General features: G+C 36.1%; 1 protein-coding gene across 50 annotated transcripts in view; it reads right to left on the bottom strand.

Annotated features, from left to right (window-relative positions):
- NRXN1 (neurexin 1) overlaps positions 1–20,384 on the bottom strand; it is a 1,214,286-nt gene that overhangs the window by 741,332 nt on the left and 452,570 nt on the right. For 26 of the 50 annotated variants that reach the window (XM_071208815.1, XM_071208823.1, XM_071208821.1 and 23 more), the window contains 2 exons: positions 15,036–15,337; positions 11,787–11,948 (listed from right to left, as the gene is read on the bottom strand). In XM_071208815.1, coding sequence (XP_071064916.1) covers positions 11,787–11,948; positions 15,036–15,337 — 464 coding nt within the window. Of the gene's footprint in view, positions 1–11,786; positions 11,949–12,965; positions 13,011–15,035; positions 15,338–20,384 lie in introns of all 50 variants that reach the window. The other 24 variants (XM_071208816.1, XM_071208819.1, XM_071208830.1 and 21 more) reach the window with 2 other exon arrangements.

Here is a 20,384-nt window from a genome sequence, read left to right on the forward strand (position 1 = left end):
CACCACTTTTGCCCCTGCACACCCGTGCCTTTTCTGAAACTTTTCTTTTGTCTCAAATTTGTATCTTACATATCCTTGTTCACTTGGAGAAATCCTACTTTTCTTTCAATGCTAAACTCAAATATTATCTCCTTGGGAAGCCATTTTGGACATTTCCCATTTACTTTCTCTACACGGCATTACCATATATTATATTACCCCATATATTTATACATATATTATATATAAAATATCATTATATTACCAGTATAGACTTTAACTCACTTGAATGTCATTATAATGAATTGATTCAATGAATAAAGAATACATTACTATGCCCCTGTTTCTAGCATTGAAGAAATAAGCTCCAATCTGTTATCAAGGAAATCATCATCCAGACTTTCTCAACCAAGGCCCACATCTGAACCACAGCACAGAGAAAATGATCTGAACAACTATTTTCTCAATTCTCCCAAGCATCACCCATAACTAACACAATTACATACAATGGATATGTTAGAGCATTAGGGCTTAAATCTTCTTGAGACACCCCAGTTGAGCAAATCATGGTAAAATTACAGTATAGGAGGAGAAGTGCCATAGCAAAGGTAGATCCAAGGTGAAGGGGGTGGCAGAATAGGGGCAAATAATTGCTGATGTGTCTGCTTTCCCTGTATCATGTCTTATTCTCTTTTTATTCTTGCTTAGCACTTAGCACAGTGCCCTTTATGCGGTGGTACTACAGCACAGTTTTGCTGAATTAGAGGTATTGGAATTAATTTTTATGGTTGTTGGTTATGAGTACAATACAGAAGGATCTCGGGAATCTGGTCAAGGCAATTCAAAGCCATCCATAACTATAAATCAACATCTAACTCAGTGCTTGAAGCATAGCTGATACTTAGTGAGGGTTTGTAGAATAAATGGGCAACTTTAGAAGAGTTGTAACACCAGGATCATAAGTACTAATTAAAGAAAATTTTAAATGGATGCAAAAAATCTTTTTGGGGTTTAATCTGCAACTATGGCCAATCTAGACCTTCTGTATTTTGTGTATTTCAAAGGCAATAAAGTCTTATGAAGTTAAAAAATGCTGTCTATTCCCGGGGAGAGAAAAACGCTACTATTTTATTCTAATAAAGCTAAAGAAATTTACTTGGATATATTTTCAAGAACAAATAGCCTCTGGTTAGAAATTGTATTTCAGGAAGGATGGTGGGAAAAGATACATAATGTGATAAAATTATGGTGTTCTAGAGAAATTTTGACGGGGTCTGTGATGTCTACATCTATTACCAGGGCTGCAGTCACCTCACTTCAGATAAGTTTCTCTTTTTATAAACATCATATAGGTGCAAATTTCATAATCCTCCTGGGAATAATAGTGGTCCCATTTTTTGTCAGTTAAAGACATCCCTTTTCTTTTTTTAACGACCAAGAAAATTTCAGCTCAGATGTGCTTCAGTTTAGAGAGCTGCTCTGCTTCTTAGGTGGCTCTAGAAGGCTCTTTATAAAATTCATGTTGTAAAAGCAGCATTTCCTAAAATGGTTCCTTAATACCCCAAATTCCCAACTGTCTAATTTACAAGGAAAGTGTTTCTTCTTTTAGGGCATTACACATTATATTACAAAGCTATAGAAATGGAAATATACAGAAATCTGTTTAAGTAGGGCAAAATACTCCTATATAAAACGTGGCCTTAAAAAGTATGCACAGAATTCAGTACAAGAATATCACCATGCAGGAACAATAACTCATATAAACCTGCATATTTTGGCTAGGGAAAGAATTTTCTTGTGAAAGCAGAAGTATGAAAATCAAATCAAAGGAGAGGCGACATAGTTTATGATGGTTACTAAAACACACAGGCAATTTACTATAATGGTAATAGGCTTAATTCCAACTATTTAGAAGTCAAAAGCTTATTACTGAATACACAACTCTGTGATCATACCAAATGCCATTGCTTGTATACTTTAGATGCATTGAATGGTTTAGGAATATGTTTCAATAACATAGATTTTTAATAAAAAGCTTATCACTTACATAGTAAGTCACTTTGGCCCAAGACTGTATTTGCCCTTAAATTTGGGTTGTTAGGGGATTGTACGAGTGTGTATGCTGGTGGTTTAACCTGTCATCATTGCAATCACATGAGAAGATCCTGACTTTCATCTCTGGAAAGAAGACAAAGCTAAGCAGTCTTAGGGCTTTGAGAAAACTAAGTCTGGGGGAATTTTGGTAGGATCTAGGCAGTTTGAGATGCTGAGGTTCTGGAAGCCTCAAAGTTGCTACTAGAATTACTAAGGTGCTCATTGTTTCACATTTTGAACAACTCTAAAACCTGGATCGGAGTTGCAATTGAGATATGTTTTAGGATAATTGAGAGTTTCTTCCTTTTATAATAAAATTTAAAATAATTGTGCATCTTAGAGTCAATGATGTCAATGAAATATATTTGAGGTGTTTTAGTTCAGTTGTTCTCAAAGTTTAAAGCACATATGGAATCACTGTGGATCTTACTAAAATGCAGATTCTGATTCAGGAGATCTGGAGAAGGGCGTGGGTTTCCTTGTTTCTACCAAGCTCCCAGGTGGCACTGATGGTGCTGGTCCACAGACCATACCTTGAACAGCAGATCTCTAAGTGGGCTACAAGTTGTTAATTGACTTGATTTCCTTTGAAACTACAAAACCTAAAGCTTTTAGTGGCATGCTGTTTAGAAATTGTTCCAAAATATTCTGTAGGCAATTTTATATAAATGTACTGATTAATGAATAATAAACTATTCATTGTTAAATAATCACTAAAACAAAATTAACGAAGGGTTGATTTTGATCCTTGATGACCATAACTTTCACACTGAGGACCTTGGGGAAGAAACTGTTAAAGAATGTCAATTTAGTTTTTCACGAAAGCATTTAAGTCTACATGTTAGAATCCCCTTACTGTACAGGTGGTGAATATAAGCAGATAACACAGTTGTTTTTGTAAAATAATGTTAATTGAAATTTGATGATGATGATAACACCTTTAAAGCTAAATGAATTACTAGTACCTGAACTATAAAAATTAAGTGACCATTCTCAATTTATTTCCTTGAAAAGACACCTTTTTGTTTTCTAAAAATTCTGAACTTCTCAATCATCTTTATTAATTTTTTATAAATTAGAAGGTGAGGTCATAATTTAGGAGAACAGAAGACTCCTAAACACTGGGTTTGGGGTCAATAAACAGAGGTTATCTTATTTCTTTTACATATTTGTGTGTGATCTTGAGGCTATGATGATATTGCAAATAACTTGTGATTTCCAGTTAATTCAATTTCCTCAAAAGTCAAGTAAATGAAATAAACTTTAAAAAGAAGCAATGTGTGTGAAATCTCCTTGCCTGCAATCAAGGCCAACTACATTATTTGTGGGGCCCAGTGCAAAATCAAAATGAGGCTCCTTCTTCAAAATTTATTAAGAAATTAAAGATGGCAACAGCAAGATATTAAATTGAAAGCATGGGCCTTTCTACGCTTGGGAACTTGTTTCTACATAGGTCACAAACCCATAAAGCAGTTCTGGTCTGTACTATAATTGCAGTTACTATCCACCATTTATTGAGATATTATGATGTAATCAAGTACTGTGCTGAAGGCTTCCATTTAATAGTCTTACTTAATCCTTTAGAGGCAAGAAAATTGAAGCCCACAAACATTAAATAATTTGTCTCAGGCCACACAACTACAAAATCTAAAAAGTCAGGATTTGAACCAAGGTCTGTCAGAATGCAAATCCATTCATCTTAAATAATTTAATTTAATATATAATTGTTATTCCTGTTCGATTCAAATTTAAAAACTTAGATTCAAAATAATATAATTGTGGCACACTAAGGTCATATACCTGGTCAAATATCACACACACACATTTGAAGGACAAGTAGCTTAGCATGCATTTAATTAGATGACCTATGTCAAGTAGATAGCCATATACTACAAGTGGAACTAAACTGAGCACCAATATCTCTGTGCATTTACTAAAAAACAAACCTAATTTTCCTATTACTGAAAATCACAGGCTCTGAATACTAATAAAAATATTTTCATTTTAAAGTAATTAATTTGTTTTAAATGTTTCAATAGTGGTGATTCTCCTGAAAGAACATCAATTACCATGCATAAGAGTAATTTTATTCCAAGCATAGCACTTTGAACTAAGGAACTAAAGACAGGAATACATCATCTCAGAAACTAAGATGAAATCCAAAATATTCATTTTTGTTTTGGATGGATTTCAGATTTTTTTATAAAGCTCAACTTGGTAATGTGCAAACCTGCATTCATATGCATATTCATATGGAGTTTCTCCTTTTTATCTGTAACGTGTTTTCTAATCCTTCATCATTTTATCTTCTCTATTATTTTCCAGTTCTGAGAATGTAACTAATTCACTGTGCTTCAACTACATATAAGAAGGCAACTCAGATTACTTTGTCACCTTCTTTTTGAAATTATTACTGATTCCTTCAGGCAGAGTTAATCATAGTTTCTGTTGTATTTTCAGAGCAATTTTCTCATACCTCATTTATGGAACTTGTAATTTTCTGTTCCTTCATCTGGCTCTCCCTTGAGATGGTTCCTGAGTACATCACCTTATTTATCTAAGTTTCTAGAGTGTCTAGCACAAGGTCTGGCATATACAAGGTATTGATTAATGTTGATGGACTTATTAGAAAGTGCTGAAATTAAAAGGAAATATTCAGTCTCAGACATTGCGCATTGCTGCTTTCTGCTGAAAAATGTCATTTTTTACAAAATGCATCAAGTCCTCAGAATTAAAAAGGTCATGAACCTCCTACCAGACCATGTTATGCTAGCATATTATTTGAAAGCACTACAATTCATTGTGACAACTGCTGACACAGTTCCAGGCTACGGGGCATCTGCAGAAAAATGTCAGGAAAGAAAAATCTGTAGGTTCTCTGGAAGGGAGCTGCCGTGTTAAAAAAAAAAAAAAAAAAGCTGAATTCCAGAAAGGGCTCACCAGATATTTTGTGGACAAAAAAGCTGAGGTCCCGTTCCGTGGTTACCTGAGCACATAGGAGTCCCTGATCCTAATCTCTATGGCAAAATGCCTGGTTTCTTCCCCAAATGCTCGCTCCCCTTACTCCCAAGGCTGCAATGCTCAGAAGTGAACTTACTCTTTATCATTAAGTATATGAAGCAAATACACTTTGTCGAAATCTGGGAAGTACTTCCAAATGTGCTTTCTATGCATCCCTGCTCATATGGTTTAGGGCTAGAGAGAATAGGAAATTAGGACCTTCCTCCTCCTTAGAGAAGGAAGGTTGCACAGGCTGCTGGACTGGGCAGAGGTTCAGGGAAGAACTGCTCAGCACCAGTTACCACCAGAAGCTCATAAAAAACTGGGCACCTTCCCCTCCCCCTTAAGCAACGCCTTCTCCATCGTTCTAGTAAAAGAGGTTGCATTTTTTTGTGTTTTCTTTCCCATCAAGGTTTCCTATAAAGTTAGTTTCATCTAATTTTGCCATTATAAAAATTTTGAGAAAGCAGGAAAAGGAAGTGAGATGATACTACGATTTGGGGAAGCAATATGGAATAATAATTAAGGGCAAGCTTTCTGCAGTCAGATTAACCCAGTTAAGATCTTGGCTCAGCTACTTACTAATTCTTTCCTCTTAGGTCAGTTTCCTAATTTTTACTGATTCCATGTCCTCATTTGTCAAATAGGGACAGAAGTAGTGTCTAACTACTGCCGAAGTCAGACTGCTACATTGAAAAGATTATGATGTACCCTTCTAAGTAATTTAACAATAAAGCAGTACTAAAGATAAAATGCCAGAAGTCCACAAAACAAAAATTGACTTCCTCGTTCCATATTCCCTTGCTGATATGTTTGAAATACTGAATATCAAATTCTTTCACAAAAGTTTTATTTTTAAAGTAAATTGTTGTTTTTGCAGCATTGCTGGTGTCCTGGGAACATGCCTGTTGGGCAACTCACTGGTTGCTGTGGATATTATATGTGAAGTAGAAAATTCTTAATTTATTAGTATTATTGCTCTGGAATAAGCCAACTCCCTTACCCCTCCAGGGATAACTCTGCTTTTTCATGTCCTTTTGTACAGTGCCTGGTATAATCAAAGGCTCAACTAGCCACCACAGAGTTTATATCACTGGGCTTTGTCTGGATGATCTGATTTGGAGAATGTGCTCTACTAGCAGGAATAGTCAAATCAGGTAGACATTCAAGGCTGGGGTCCAAGCCCTATTCATAATCATAAGGTTCTGCTGAGGCCTCCAAGTCCTCATTTGCACAATAGAAATATTATAATAATGATTATTATTATCTCATACAGATTCTTGGGAAGACTAAGGGAGATAATTTATGTGAAAGATTACATAAAGTATAGACAGGTAAGTATGATATCCTATGCTAATGACAATTGCAAAGACGAGTACATCTAAATGAAAAGAGCTGATTTCTGAAAACGCCCCCATATTCCACCTCTTTTTCCCTCTCACGACTTCAGCAACTCCAGTGGCCACTGTTTCCACATCGATGATATAATTTCTTCCATTGCTAGAATCACAATAAGAGTTGGAAATAAGATGGAATAGGAGGGCACTCGAGGGTACACATTTGATGAGCTTGGTCTACCACAGAAGAGGATAAAGTAAGAAGCTGGTACCATTTCTCAAGTTCACTGTTGTCCAAGACAAGAAAGATAGAGATTAAGAGGTCTGGGATATTTGAACAAAGGAAATACTTCAGCTCTTTTCCAGTCCCAATACTGGAACATTTGGGAATTACAGTGTTTCCACTTTATTCAGCAGAAGGGGGCTCTGCTGGTTACATTTAGGAATTAATTAACTTTTTTCACAGTGGGAAAAATACTTAAGATATTCTATTTTCTGAACCTCAGCCCTAATACAGCATCTTCAAAAAATTTAGTGTTAAAAGTTTCTAAGTCTAATTAAAGACTAAGCACATCTAATTAGGTTGATGAAATTTTCAGTAAGGATTTAATTCCCCTTAGCATTTAACTTAATTTTTTTCTTTAGACATTCCTTAGGCAGATTCCAGGAACCTTTAGTGATAACATTCTAAATTACCACTCACCGGGCAGAGTTTCCACCCAAACAATTCTAAAAGCTTCAAGTACATGTGGCTTAAAATCAACTTCAAATATAGGATTCTGGGTTGTGTTACAGAATACATTATCCATTTCCACTATTTTGGGTTTCATTTTCCTATAAACTATGCAAAATAATGTTTACTCTGCAGGAGGGAAACAGGTGTTGCAAAGCATCCTAGAGGCACAAAGGGGCTACAAAATGCATAATAGCAGGGGTAGATTCTGAGGGACAGATTAGTGAGAGAACAGCAAGGTACTTCCTGAGAGGTCACTTATAGAGATCCTCATGGTCAAATATAAGGATAGAAACATATTAGTGCAATTTTTATCTGTCTTTAAAAAAATCTCTAATGAGCATCTTAGGAATCAACTGTGATATTTTCACACAGGAAAATATTTTTCAGGTAGTCTAAAATGAACGGGCAAATATGTAGGTATCCTTAAACAGTCTTCAAGCATCTCATTCAGACCCCCAGCTTTCTCTTTTTTAGGATTCCCTGTTGTAGTAGTCACTAAAAATGTGCATTTTAGAAATATGAAATGAAACAAAAAGGTATCAATACTTCTTAAGCAGTGTATATTTCAGCTGTTACTAGTTACTATTATTAAAAAACAGTATAAAATGTTTCTGTCAAAGTAGAATTATTGTTGCTTTTGTAAAAATCAGACATATAAAAGCATATTTTAAGGATCTAATATTCTCTAGGAATGTGCTAAATATAATGGCAACTCATTATTTGCAATTTTCCCTTTAATTTTTTCAACTGGTATCTTTGATTATAAGTGAGTGCAAACATTCCCCTAAAGGCTCTTTGATTTATTTATGGTAGCAATATAAACATTTTGTTTTTTAAAAACCTACTTTGATCCCCCTATTTCAACTTTTTAGCCATTCAAAATTTCTTCACATTCAAAACAAAATATTTTAAAATCATGCTCAGGTCAGGATCTTTGATTGTTTTTTAATTTTTAAAAGGAAGACGATATAAATTAGTAACAGTGGCACGCTATCTCTATTTCTGAAACTCATGTAATATCTGTAAACAAAGACAGTCATTCAAATGGTATATTTCATCTGACAGAATGTTACATTCTAGCTCTCTGCCTTTACCTCTTAATCAGTCTTGGGTGAGTCAAGTAATTTTTCTTAGGCCTGTTTGCCCATCTCTAAAATAAGGAGGTTGGATTTAGAGAATGTTTACTAGGATCTGTCCTATTCCAACACCCCAAAATTTCCTCGCTGAATTCAGATAAGGTGTTATTAGAATCTCCCCCAAGATTGGTCTTCCTGAGAGGGACTGCATACCAGATTGAAAGAAAAGTCTTATGAGCCAAAAAGCGAAGCTGTAATGTAGGTTTTACACATGCAGTGTGCCACATGCTAGAAAGTCCAAGCTAGAGTTAAGGAATATTTCCATAGACTTAGTGTTAAGAGAAATGCAATGAGAATGAACATAGGTACACTCCTTCTTTAGTTACCCTGCAAAACTGATCGACCTGAAATAAGGAGGTCAAACTGAAAATCCATGATACCTTGTCACTATTTCATTTCAGAAGCAGCATAAGCAGGACTTTGTAAATAGGTAATAGATAATTCAGACATGGAAGGAAAATATAAACTATCCAAAAGCCCTCCAAACGAGAAATGTTCTGATGCATAGGCTGATTGTGCCCGTCTTCTCTCACTCTCTAGTGTAACAGGAAGATATAAAGTGTGAGAGATTACACAAGTCAAGAAAACACTAGCAGGGCTTGCTCCAAACACAATCCCCAAGGATGTGGAAGAGAGAAAAATGCAAAGTGCCCAATCAACAAAGAGGAGGAGTGTTTTGAATCCAAAACCTACAGAGGTAACAGCACCAGTAAATAATCATTACGTGGACTCAGGAGCTACCAATTAAATCTAACTTTAAAGACCACCTGACTTATCTTTTTCACCTGATTTATTTTTGCTATTAGGATTTAACTAGTATTTGTGGTTAAAAACTAACATAAAAAAGGATGACTATTGGAAAGAGATTAATTCTAAGAAATATCAACTCACAAACATATAAAGACGTTGTTTCCAGATTAGTGCAACTGTAATTTCACACCAAGGCAATCAACTGCAGGTTCATATACTTATATACTAGACTCCAGTTTCTGCTAGAGATCTCTGTATTCCTAGGCCTCGTACCAGTCTGTTCCAGGACAAACTTTCTCTAGGTAAGGTAGAGCGCAGGGGCTGATTGTGGCTTGGCTTGGTTCTTAGTGACGGTGAAAGGAGAGGGTGGGTGGCTGGTGGCATGGTTATGTGCCCCCAACCACCAGCACCACAAGGAGGTTTCAGGCATCACTGCGTGAAAGCTGATTATGTTTTCATCATGCTTCTTCCAAACCTGAAGTACATTTTCTATCCTCTGCCTGTCCAAATTGCGGTCATCCTTCAAGATTCTCAACTTTTTACTCTTCTTTGAATCTTACTTTCCTACTAGAACTCTCTCACCCACTTCCCCCTCTTTTGACCTCAAGTGGATATAACTATGCCAAGCAATTTAGTACCTCATTCTCCATAGTCTATTATGCAATTCTGAAAACTGTTGTAGTTTGTAACAACCTGAGACTTTATACAATGTTCAACGGCTGGAGCCCTAATAAACACTTCTTTGGGACACAGTATATCATTGTGCCTACGGGATTCTGAAATCAGACTTCCTTGACTAAACTCAAGGCTCCAATACCTATTAGGTGTGTGACCTTCAGCAAGAAACTACTCTGAACCTCAGTTTCCTGGTCTGAAAAATGCAGATAATAACATTTCTATCTATCCTATGGGGAATCCATGTAAAACTTAGGATAAAATCAGGCACAAAATTAGAGTTCTCAAAATACTAGTACTATCATCATCATTATTTGTATTTATTAATTATTAAATTAAATAAATAATTATTCTTATCCCCCACAGAGTTTAACACAGATCTGGGTCATACCACACATTTGTAATGAATAAATATTGTTTTCTGAGGGATAATTAATCCCCCAAGAAAGTATGGGTAGATTCTGCCTTTCAGAATTGAATCCTTTTGGAATGGAATCTCCTTGTATTTACTGAAATCATAGCTTGTTGAATGTTCCTTAGGACTGTTCTGGGTATATCCATATACTGGACAATGCCACAACTATAATATGTTCATGCAAAATGAAAGACAAACAAAGATAACTCAGTAGTTATGAATCTGAATCAAGTTTATATGGGCAAAATATTTTCTTCAGAGTAAACCAACATATATCACTGCTTATCAACAACACCCAGGGATAATAATACAGTCAAAGTTGTTAAATTTTGCTTTCTAGAAGGCTATACCATTAGATGGCAGCTACAACATATCAGGGAACTCTGGTTCTAGTAGTCAAAAAGAAACTTCATTTTGCTGGAATGAAATCAGGCAGCATTTATGGGAAAAAATCCACCCAGTCAAAATTCAGACACTTCTAAATTCTTCTCTCCTCATACTCCATGTGGCAGTTTGAGATTATTTGTGGATTCCAAAAAAAAGAGATTATGTTTGTTCCTCTGGGCATGATACCCTTTGATTGATTTAAATTCAAAGGCTTTACATTTACTTGATTAAATCAAGATTAGAGCTTTGATTTGACCAAGTCATTAGGGCATGCAGGGTTGAGTCCCCTTCCCCTTGGTGGGCTATATAAACAGATGCTCAATCAAGAACACAGAAGGAGAAGATAGACAGAGGAAGAGAGACAACTCCATAGAAGTAGCAGAGAGTGAGTCATTTGCTGATAGTCTGCAGCACTGAGAAAGCCCCGGGAAAAGAGATAAGCCCTTCAGCCTACAGGTGAGACTGGAAGGAGCTGAGACCACAGAGCCTTAAAAGGAAAGAGGAAGGCTGAACCCTCACAGATATCTTGCCATCTTGCTTCAACACGTGACAACAGATTCTGGGTGAGGAAGTACCTCTTACAGTACCTTGAGTTGGACTCTTGGGCCTTGTAACTGTAAGTTTCTACCCCAAATAAATACCCTTTATAAAAGTCAACAGATTTCTGGTACTTTGCATCAGCTCCCTTTTTGCTGACTAACACACTCCAACAAGCTCCGACCCTAACAAAACTTACATCGGGTAATGAGAGCTGAGAATGAAGGATGAAACTACTGATACCTTTTAAGCCTGGCTGTTTTGCTTAGGTAAATATGAAATAACGTTTCCATATTATTAATGAAACAGCTTCACAATTCTTTAGAACATATTTAGAATATGGGAAAAATTGATCGATTATGCAAACCATTTTTTATGTAGTCTCTATTTCTCTTGTTGTCTAGTTGTTATTGTTTGTAGTTGTTTGGCTTTTGTTTTCCTTTTTTCTTGTAATGCATTAACAAGTCACCACTATATATGTTATACTTACAGCACTTAGGTAGAAATGAGCAAGGCATTTAGCTTAACTTTAGAACTTAATTCCTTCACAATGTTCTGTAAGCTGCCCCCCTACCCCCAGTTCTATTAATACTGAACAATAATAGCAGTAATAGAATACTGAACGTAAGGTTGTGCCATGTGACTCTGGAAACATCGGTTCTTCAGCAAAGGAGCTTTCAGTCTGGATCTGAAATGATGAGATCATGATTAGGGATGATTCCGGTGACAGTGATATTTACCTCTTTGAGACAGCCCATAAAGTTGTTACTGACTGGTGACCCTGGAAGGTCTGCTGTGCTGGGACTGCCTCCAACATAGAAAAAGTCATCAGACCCCAGCATGGTATAATCTTCTTGTGTGTAGCCCGTTGTGGTAAGAATCCCATCCACTGATATTGTCACCTAGATAACAAAGCACAGGGAAAGGACACGCTATACTCAGACCTAGATACTGTAATCCTGGGATATGCCTGTTTTGTGTTTTGTTTTGTTTTATTTTTTATTTTTTGTTTTGTTTTGCTTTTTGCTTTTTTTCTGTTTTTTTTTTTTTCCAACCTATGGCGGAACCCATTTTCATGTCTGTTTGAGGTTTATTCTTGGATTCTATTCAACTAGCCCTAAGAGATCTAAACTAGTTAGAGAGTTAACTGATTATTGAACTAGTGTGAGCATCATCCCTACTGCAACTCAAAAGTTATTTAGCAGACACAAAAATGGTGTTAGTAAAATGCTTCCTAGGTTAGTTTTGCTGGTGTACATATTAGTAAAGTTTAGTTGTCTGTTATTAACTAATTACAACGTGCACCTTGTTAACAAAAAAGGCGCAAGCTACTTCCAGCAATGTCACTATTTGCACTATTGAGCAGCAGTTGTTCAGCATGCAAGTGCCTAAGTCCATGCCAGAGTGGGAGGGGGACGCAAAACAACCAGTATAGAAGCGGCACATGCTGATACGCCCATGCAGGAGGTACAGTACAGTTCAGAAAGGAAAGGAAAGAAAACGGGGAGAACCAAAGGAAAAGAAAAAGAAAACTGCTTTGTGATGACGTAAAGATGAGTGGGTGTGGCATCTCCATCATTCCCAAATCAAGTTTCCATGCCATGCACCATGAATGGTTAGAGACTGGCTGAGCCTGCGGTCACTCCGGCCAGCCACCATTTTCTCTTATCCCGTGTTAACCACAGCTGGATGCAAAACGTTCGAAACGTTAACGATGCCCCTACAGGTGAGTTGGAAAACAGAAGTTGACAGGAACAGGTAAAAAATAAGAAGGTCAACAACAGATGAAAAGAAGGAGGTCAAAGTAAGCAGAAGAGTACCAACCGCAGTTCCTCTTTTGTTAATGATGTCTACAGTTAAAAGAAAGAAAGAAAACACACGGCAAACCCAAAATAAGAAACAATTAGAATGATATCTACCGAACAATGTAGTTTGTTTACCATAGCGTGTCCAATGCCTGAGTGCTTTGTGGAGAAGGGGGGAGAAAGGAAATTAAAAACTGTGAACAGAATAACGATCGTTACTTAAAAAATATGATGGTCTCTACCATGTTAGTACATTTTTTGATTCAGGTAACGGTTAGTAGAATGAAACATTCCATGAATGACATGTTAGTTATTAAGCATGTTAGTAACATAGAAAAAGGGCAAAAAAATTTTACAAGAAAAAAGCAGACTAACAAAGAGGCCTCCCACAGAGGTAATATTTTTCCTGCCATTATTGTTCATAACTTGCTATTGGACAGAAACAGACATATGGCAACGTTCCCTTTGTCTTCCTGAGTACATCTGACAGACATTTAAAAAGTCTAGCAGGGATGCAAAGGCCTAAAGCTCATCAGCTGACCACTGCCGCCCTATGCCCATAATTGATCCCCCCCCACCCTGGCCCACCCCAGCCCCAGCAAATTAGTAGGAATCAGTTGGCATTGCCCTACTACTCAATTTTACAGCATACAAGGACTCCTCCTCAACTCCAAAACTTCCTTCGGTCATATTGATGGACTTTAGGGTCACAGTTTACTGCAATGAAACAAAGCAAAGATCCTGACACATAGAATGAGTAGAATGGATTTGTTTTTAAATCTGTCCTGCCACACATGCACCCCAGCTATATAACTGCAGTTTCCTTTGAGCTACCAATTTGCAGTTTAGTTTGTAACCTGAGCAAAGGCAAATCTAGAAAGTGGGCTCCCCAAGCCCCACCCTTCCTTCTATGTTTCTCTCAAATGGGCCTCTGGTCTCTTGGTTTCTGAGGGAAAAAAAGAAAACAGAAAACCAAAGAGACAGGTTTATAGAAAACCCAAGGGCTAAAGCTACACTAATGGGGGCGACCATCTCCCAAGGCAGTTGTGGGCATGTGGGGTGCTCTCTTGTCAATATCTTTGGTTCTCTTACTTGTCTGCCTTAGCTAGACTGCATTTCTAAAGCTCCCTTTTGCTTCTCTAGCTAGGATAGTTTACAGCCTTTCAGAAGCGGGAAAGAAAAGGTTAGATAGTTAACAGCTCAGAAAGAGAGGGCTGTTTTAGTAAAGGACAACCAGAGACAATCCAGTCATTCTGCAACTGTTCAGAGAAACAACAAATATGTTAGGGATATTAGTTTGAGATCAGCAGGTTTGTCAGAAAAAAAATAGTCACTGTCAACACTTAACAAAACGGTACATTGTATATCAGAGAACTGCAAATAATAACCAAAACTTATAATGTTCAATATATAGGACAATCTATTTACTTTCATCTACATATATACTGTAATAATATGACTCCATTAAAAATATACAGTATATGTGGACCCCAGAGATTTTACTAAAGAAGTTGTATTTTCCTAGTACACAGTGCCTCTTGCAAGGTGTTTGTAAAAGTACAACTGACTAGAAATGGGTACTTGAAGGTGAACTGGCCTGAAGAGAGTCATTTTGGATTCAACTTAAAAGGTCTGTGCTTAAAAATGACAATATCTTCATAAACAGACTCTTCAGGGGATATGTAAACCCCTGGGCATTTTTCCCCCTCAGGGACTATTCCTGTCCCCCTCCAGGGGTGGGGTTGGGGAGGGAGTAGGGATTGTTACAATCCCAAATCACAAACACACTATTTCTTTGATTACAAAAAAGGAACTGTGATTTAATGACCCCAATGTGCATGCTTCCAAATGATCACCATGAAACTATAATTTCAAATCAAATGAACAAAAAACCAAAAACACAACAAAATCACACACATCACAGGAAGGGCAGGTCACAGGGATATCCTTGCAGCCCTCTGGGAAATTGTCATATGTCGCTTTATCAAAATAGCCTTTGGGCCCCCAGAACTTTCTAGATATGCCCCTGCTCAAGTATGGCAGGAAGATTCACCTCAGAAGAAGACAAAGCTAATTTGTAAGCGACTCTGAGGAGCCCTATATCATGTTAGGGTTTTCAAGTACCACACACACAGCTGTAGCGAGAAACAAAGCCAGTTACTCTCTTATCCACTGCGCTGTTACCTGACGCAGATTCCTGGTGACTTTCACATCATGCCAGGCATTATCATTAAACTTTCCATTCACAGGCTCCACTAGTGCTTCAAAGGCCCCTGATCCCAAATTAATGACCAGAGAGACAGCTCCATTTTTCAGGGCGAGATTGACATAATCAGCCGATTTCCCAGTGTGAAGCATCAGTCCATTCCTCTGAAGGGTTTTAAAGGACAGAGTTATTTCATCGCTGCTGCTTTGAATGGGGTTTTGAGACAAGTCGTAGCAGAAGTATTCAGATCCCTTGAAAGTAGCAATATATTCTTCTTTTCCTAGAGGGAAACAGATAAACATATGTATAAGTAAAGAAATATACTACGTAAAGTAGCACATCTTAACAAAAACAATAACTAGTTAACCCGAAAATATAGCTCTTTACCTAATTAACATTCATGACAAGAGTCTTGTCAGAGTCAAATAGTACTGTATATGTCAGTATGTTTTTAAATAGACCTCTTTAGCTATTGGGCCATCAACCATCGTAGCTAAAACTGACATTCTTAAAAATTGAATTAAGTTTTAAGTATTACTGCAAGTGCTCTGATCAGGGAAAGTAGCTCTGTGATATCTGCAGACCACAAATCAGGTACCATAAATGCAGACTGGATGGTTCTACATGATTAAAATCTTTGCTATACTGGGGTAAAAAACATGGGTCAAAATATGAATTTAGAGTCTAGATGGACACTTTCTTGCTAGCTCTGTCACTGGGGTAATTATGGCATTTTAAAAAATCTCAATTTCCAAAAACAGTTGGTGATTTCAGGATAGATGTAAAGATAAAATTAGATAATGCCTGTGCAGACCTCTGGCAAATTTCCTAGCCCAGAGTCAGTACGAAGAATGGTAGACACCTTCCTCCTAGCCTGCTTAATGTGGAAAATGTGATAAATGATCTAAAACAAATAGCATATGTCATACTTAATTGCAAAATATTGAACTATTTTTTAAGAACACAAACAGGACAAGATTGCCTATTATCAACACTTCTATCCGATTTTATATTTGAAGTACCAGCTAATGGGAAAAAAAGGAAAAAACCATGATATTATGATGGTTGTAAATGAAGAAAATAATGTAATAGCAAAAATAATTTTATTAATTGAAAGGACAAATAATCTACAAATAAATAATCGGATTTAATAAGCCATTTTAGAATGATGGCAGGAATCAAAATATCTGCATTTCTTTGTATCAGGAACAATAAATATTTGAAACATAAATAAATAGATCTAATGATTAAATAGATCTTTAGATGTTGTAATAAAATCTTAAAAAAGAGAAGAGTATATTTTTAAAGAATATGAAAAGCTGATAATATAGGAAAAGAAAAGGGTCCAGAATAGCCAAGAAATGTCAGAGAAAGAAGATGGAGCAACTTGCCTGAGTAGAGATGAACCTTTATTAGAAATTACAGTACGTTAGAGAATGCAGTAGGATTGATAAGTAAAGCATAATAAGGATAATCAATCAAACTAAGAATAATCAAAAGCGTATATAAAATATGATTTATATCAAATTAGGCATTACAGATAAGTGAGATTAGGAGATAAATGGTACTGGGAAAAGGGTTTTCCATATGAACAGAGAAATTGGATCCTTACATCATTTTGTTCACAAAAATCAAGTATACATGGATTAAGGGTATAAATTAGGGAGACAGCTGTCAAATTATTGTAAAGCACAAAATTATGATCCTGAGGTCTGGAAAGATATTTCTTAAACAGGAATAAAATGCACAAATAGAATATTAACAAATTCAAACACATTAAAATTAAGAACATTTGTTCATCAATGATACCAAAAAGAGAATAAAAGTTAAATAGAAACTTGAGAGAAAATATTTTTATTTCATATTTATTAAAAAAGCACTCATGAATCAATTATCAAAGGACAAATAATGGAAAGATGCACAAAAGAATTATACAGTAATTTCACAGAAAAATAGTTACATATGCCCTTGAAGCTATGAAGAAATGAAAGAGTCTCAATCCTTTTAATAAGTCAGGGAAATGTAAAAATCAAACTATATTCAAATACTGCTTCAAATCCATGAAAGTGACAAAAGAAATGGGAGAAATACAAGAAAAATCCCAAGTTTTGACAAAGCAGTGGATAAACGGTAAGTCTTAACCCTCTGCTGATGGGAATGTAAAAGGAAAAACATTCTGGAAAATAGTACGATATTGCTGAATAGAAATGTTCAAATTGCAATTGCAGTCCTATACACCTAGAGAAATTCTTGCATAAGTGCACCAGAAATACAAATGGCCATAGCAGAATGAAGGCAAAACACTGAAAACTCTAAATGGCCATCAGCAAGAGTGTGGATATAGTATATATTTACACAATGGAATGCTACACTGAACTATGTAAATAATCTCTAAAACAGGATTAATATTGATTTTGGAAACTTGTCAAAGAATATATGCAATATGATCCCATTTATGCAAACTTCAAAAAGAAGCAAAAGAAATAATGTTATCACTTAAGGATTCATTTGTATGTATGAAACTAAAAAAAAAAAAAAGAATATTAAAGACAGTAATTTCTTCTTTAAAAAATGAGAGAATGGGAAACGGACTTGGCCCAGTGGTTAGGGCATCCGTCTACCACATGGGAGGTCCGGGGTTCAAACCCCGGGCCTCCTTGACCTGTGTGGAGCTGGCCCATGTGCAGTGCTGATGCGCACAAGGAGTGCCCTGCCATGCAGGGGTGTCCCCCGCGTAGGGGAGCCCCACGAGAAAGGAGTGCGCCCCGAAGGAGAGCCGCCCAGCGCGAAAGTGGTGCCGCCCACACTTTCCGTGCCGCTGACGACAACAGAAGCGGACAAAGAAACAAGACGCAGCAAATAGACACAGAGAACAGACAACCAGGGGAGGGGGGAAATTAAATAAATAAATAAATCTTAAAAAAAAAAAATATATATATATATATACACATAAACATATATATTTTCTTTTGTATATATGACATATTTCACAACAGATATTTTTAAGGGAAGAAAACAGGATCATTACTTCCTATCTTGTGTAATAAATATATTTATATGTATATATGTATTATTATTTTATAGTTAGTTTTCATTAAATTTATAATCAGATAAGATAAAACTCTAAATATATTCCCTTAGAAACCAGCAACAATAAAGTCCAGAGGACTCATTTAGTGATGTTGTGAAATGAAATAATTTGATCCTCATATTATAGGATAAATGTGAATATAGGGAAATGAGAGACATTCCTTAAGACAGTAGATCATCACTTTTATGATAAATGTCAACAAACTATTTTACATTGATTCACTTCACTCTCATAACCTATGTCCACAGAAGGGAGAGGCATAAGTGATTTGAAAAGAATGATCAAATTTACTGAGGGAAGTGAGGAGATAGAATAAATCAGTGACCACAGACCATTTTGCACACAGAATTTTAGTTGATGCTTTTACAAAGGTTTCTTTCTCATTTGTGAATTGATTTTCATGAAATTTTATCATAGGCATTCAAGGCAAATTGTTATTTTTCTAAATAAATTTAACAAATCACTTTTATTAAAATTAATAAAAATAATTCAAGTAGAAACTGTCTTTGAAAATCCAGTGTGTACAGTGGGTTTAATATGTACCATGATGACAATTTGCTAGAGAAAAATTCTTCTCCCTTTTGCCTCTTCAATTTTCTTACAATCTGCTTGCTTAGTTCCTAGTTTGAATGATTCTTTCAGGTAGGCGTGAAGACTTGTTCATGTGGTCATTTATAATTATCAATTCATTGTTCACATGTGTCAGTTCTATGTGTTCTGGGTATTACGAGATCTATTTTCCACGTGATAAACAGCCTTGGAAAACTTAAATATCTCACCAAGGGTAAGGTTACTCAACTAGTATCTGGCACAGTACGATTTGAACCTGGAAGTTCTGATTGCACTACTCAATCTAACTGAGGCTTTTCTGTAGTTAGCATGGTTTCTAACCAAGAAGACACTAAAAAAGTGTTGTTTGATTGCCAGTATCTCAACGAGTTATTAAAGGAAGCTTTATTTCAAGACAGCTTCTCTTCTCCTTGTGTCAGACTGATATACTTCTTTATGAAGTGACAGCTCAGTCTGTTTCCCATTTATTTTTATTTTGGGACGAGTCAAATGAAATGTCAAGCAGGCAATAGCAAGGAAGTTTTTTTTGTCTTGTTTTCCTAGCCTATTCCCAAATGGAAGTAGCCACTTTAATCCTAAACGGTGGCGAATGATCATGAGAGAAAAGCACCAATGTCATCATCATGGAAACTGACCAACTTCAATAAGCACCACCTGGCATTGTAGTGTCCCATAGGAATCTCACATAGGGTAAAGGAAGTGGGATCTCAGTCACTGGAAAACAGTTATTTGTGGCTCATCTTCTTATTAACTAAGTTATATAACCTCTTCCTGTTTCTGGTTTTATTGTTGTATTGTCATAATTTTGAAAAAAAAACAAATCAGCTCTAATAAACATAAGATGGATAATCAAAAAGAAAAAAATTACTATAATCAATAAAAATAAAATTCCCAACATTGTTGCATTTCTCACTGGTTATTGTTCTTATCATGTGATGATGGGTAGTCAAGTGAATTCTAGTTCATATACATATACATGCATCATACATGGTGAGATCTACTTATTTGAAGATATTTGCAACATTTTCCATCTCTATTATATACTCAGAAAAGGACTCAGAGGTAGAAGGGGCTTTAGAGACCCTTCTCTAGTCCAACCTTTTTAGCTTCTGTTTTTAAGAAATGAGGCACATGGAGTTTAAGTGACTGTCAGGATCAGAAAGGGTACCGGTAACAAAGGAGGACAAAGACTCAGCTTTTGGCTGCTAATTCAATTTCTGTCTAATAAACCACACCTGCTGTATGTTGCAAAGTATAGCAGTACCAAGATCAAGGCAAAAGGGATACAAAATAATTGTGCACAAAAATGTGCCTATCAAGTATGAAAATAATAATTATGAATAGTCCATTTTAAGGAGACAGAGAATCATATAAAATATTCAGAAAGTGTCTACTTAACTAAATTCCAGAGTTTGGGGACTTGAAGAGGTTAGGTCCAGTTAAAAGATTATATATGGCATTATATCCAAACAATGTATTCTTGATGACCTCATATCAATTTACATGTAAGGATAAATCTCAATAAAGGATATATTTGACAGATAATGTGGCAGAGCCAAGGGGAAAATAGCGTTCGCCAATTCACTAGATCTCAAGCTAAGAAGTTATGTGTGTGTTGACAACTTTTAACACTATGAAATTCTTATATTTTTTAAATGACAATTAT

This window comes from Dasypus novemcinctus, chromosome 17 (genome assembly GCF_030445035.2).
Source record: "Dasypus novemcinctus isolate mDasNov1 chromosome 17, mDasNov1.1.hap2, whole genome shotgun sequence".
Classification (NCBI taxonomy): Eukaryota; Metazoa; Chordata; class Mammalia; order Cingulata; family Dasypodidae; genus Dasypus; species Dasypus novemcinctus.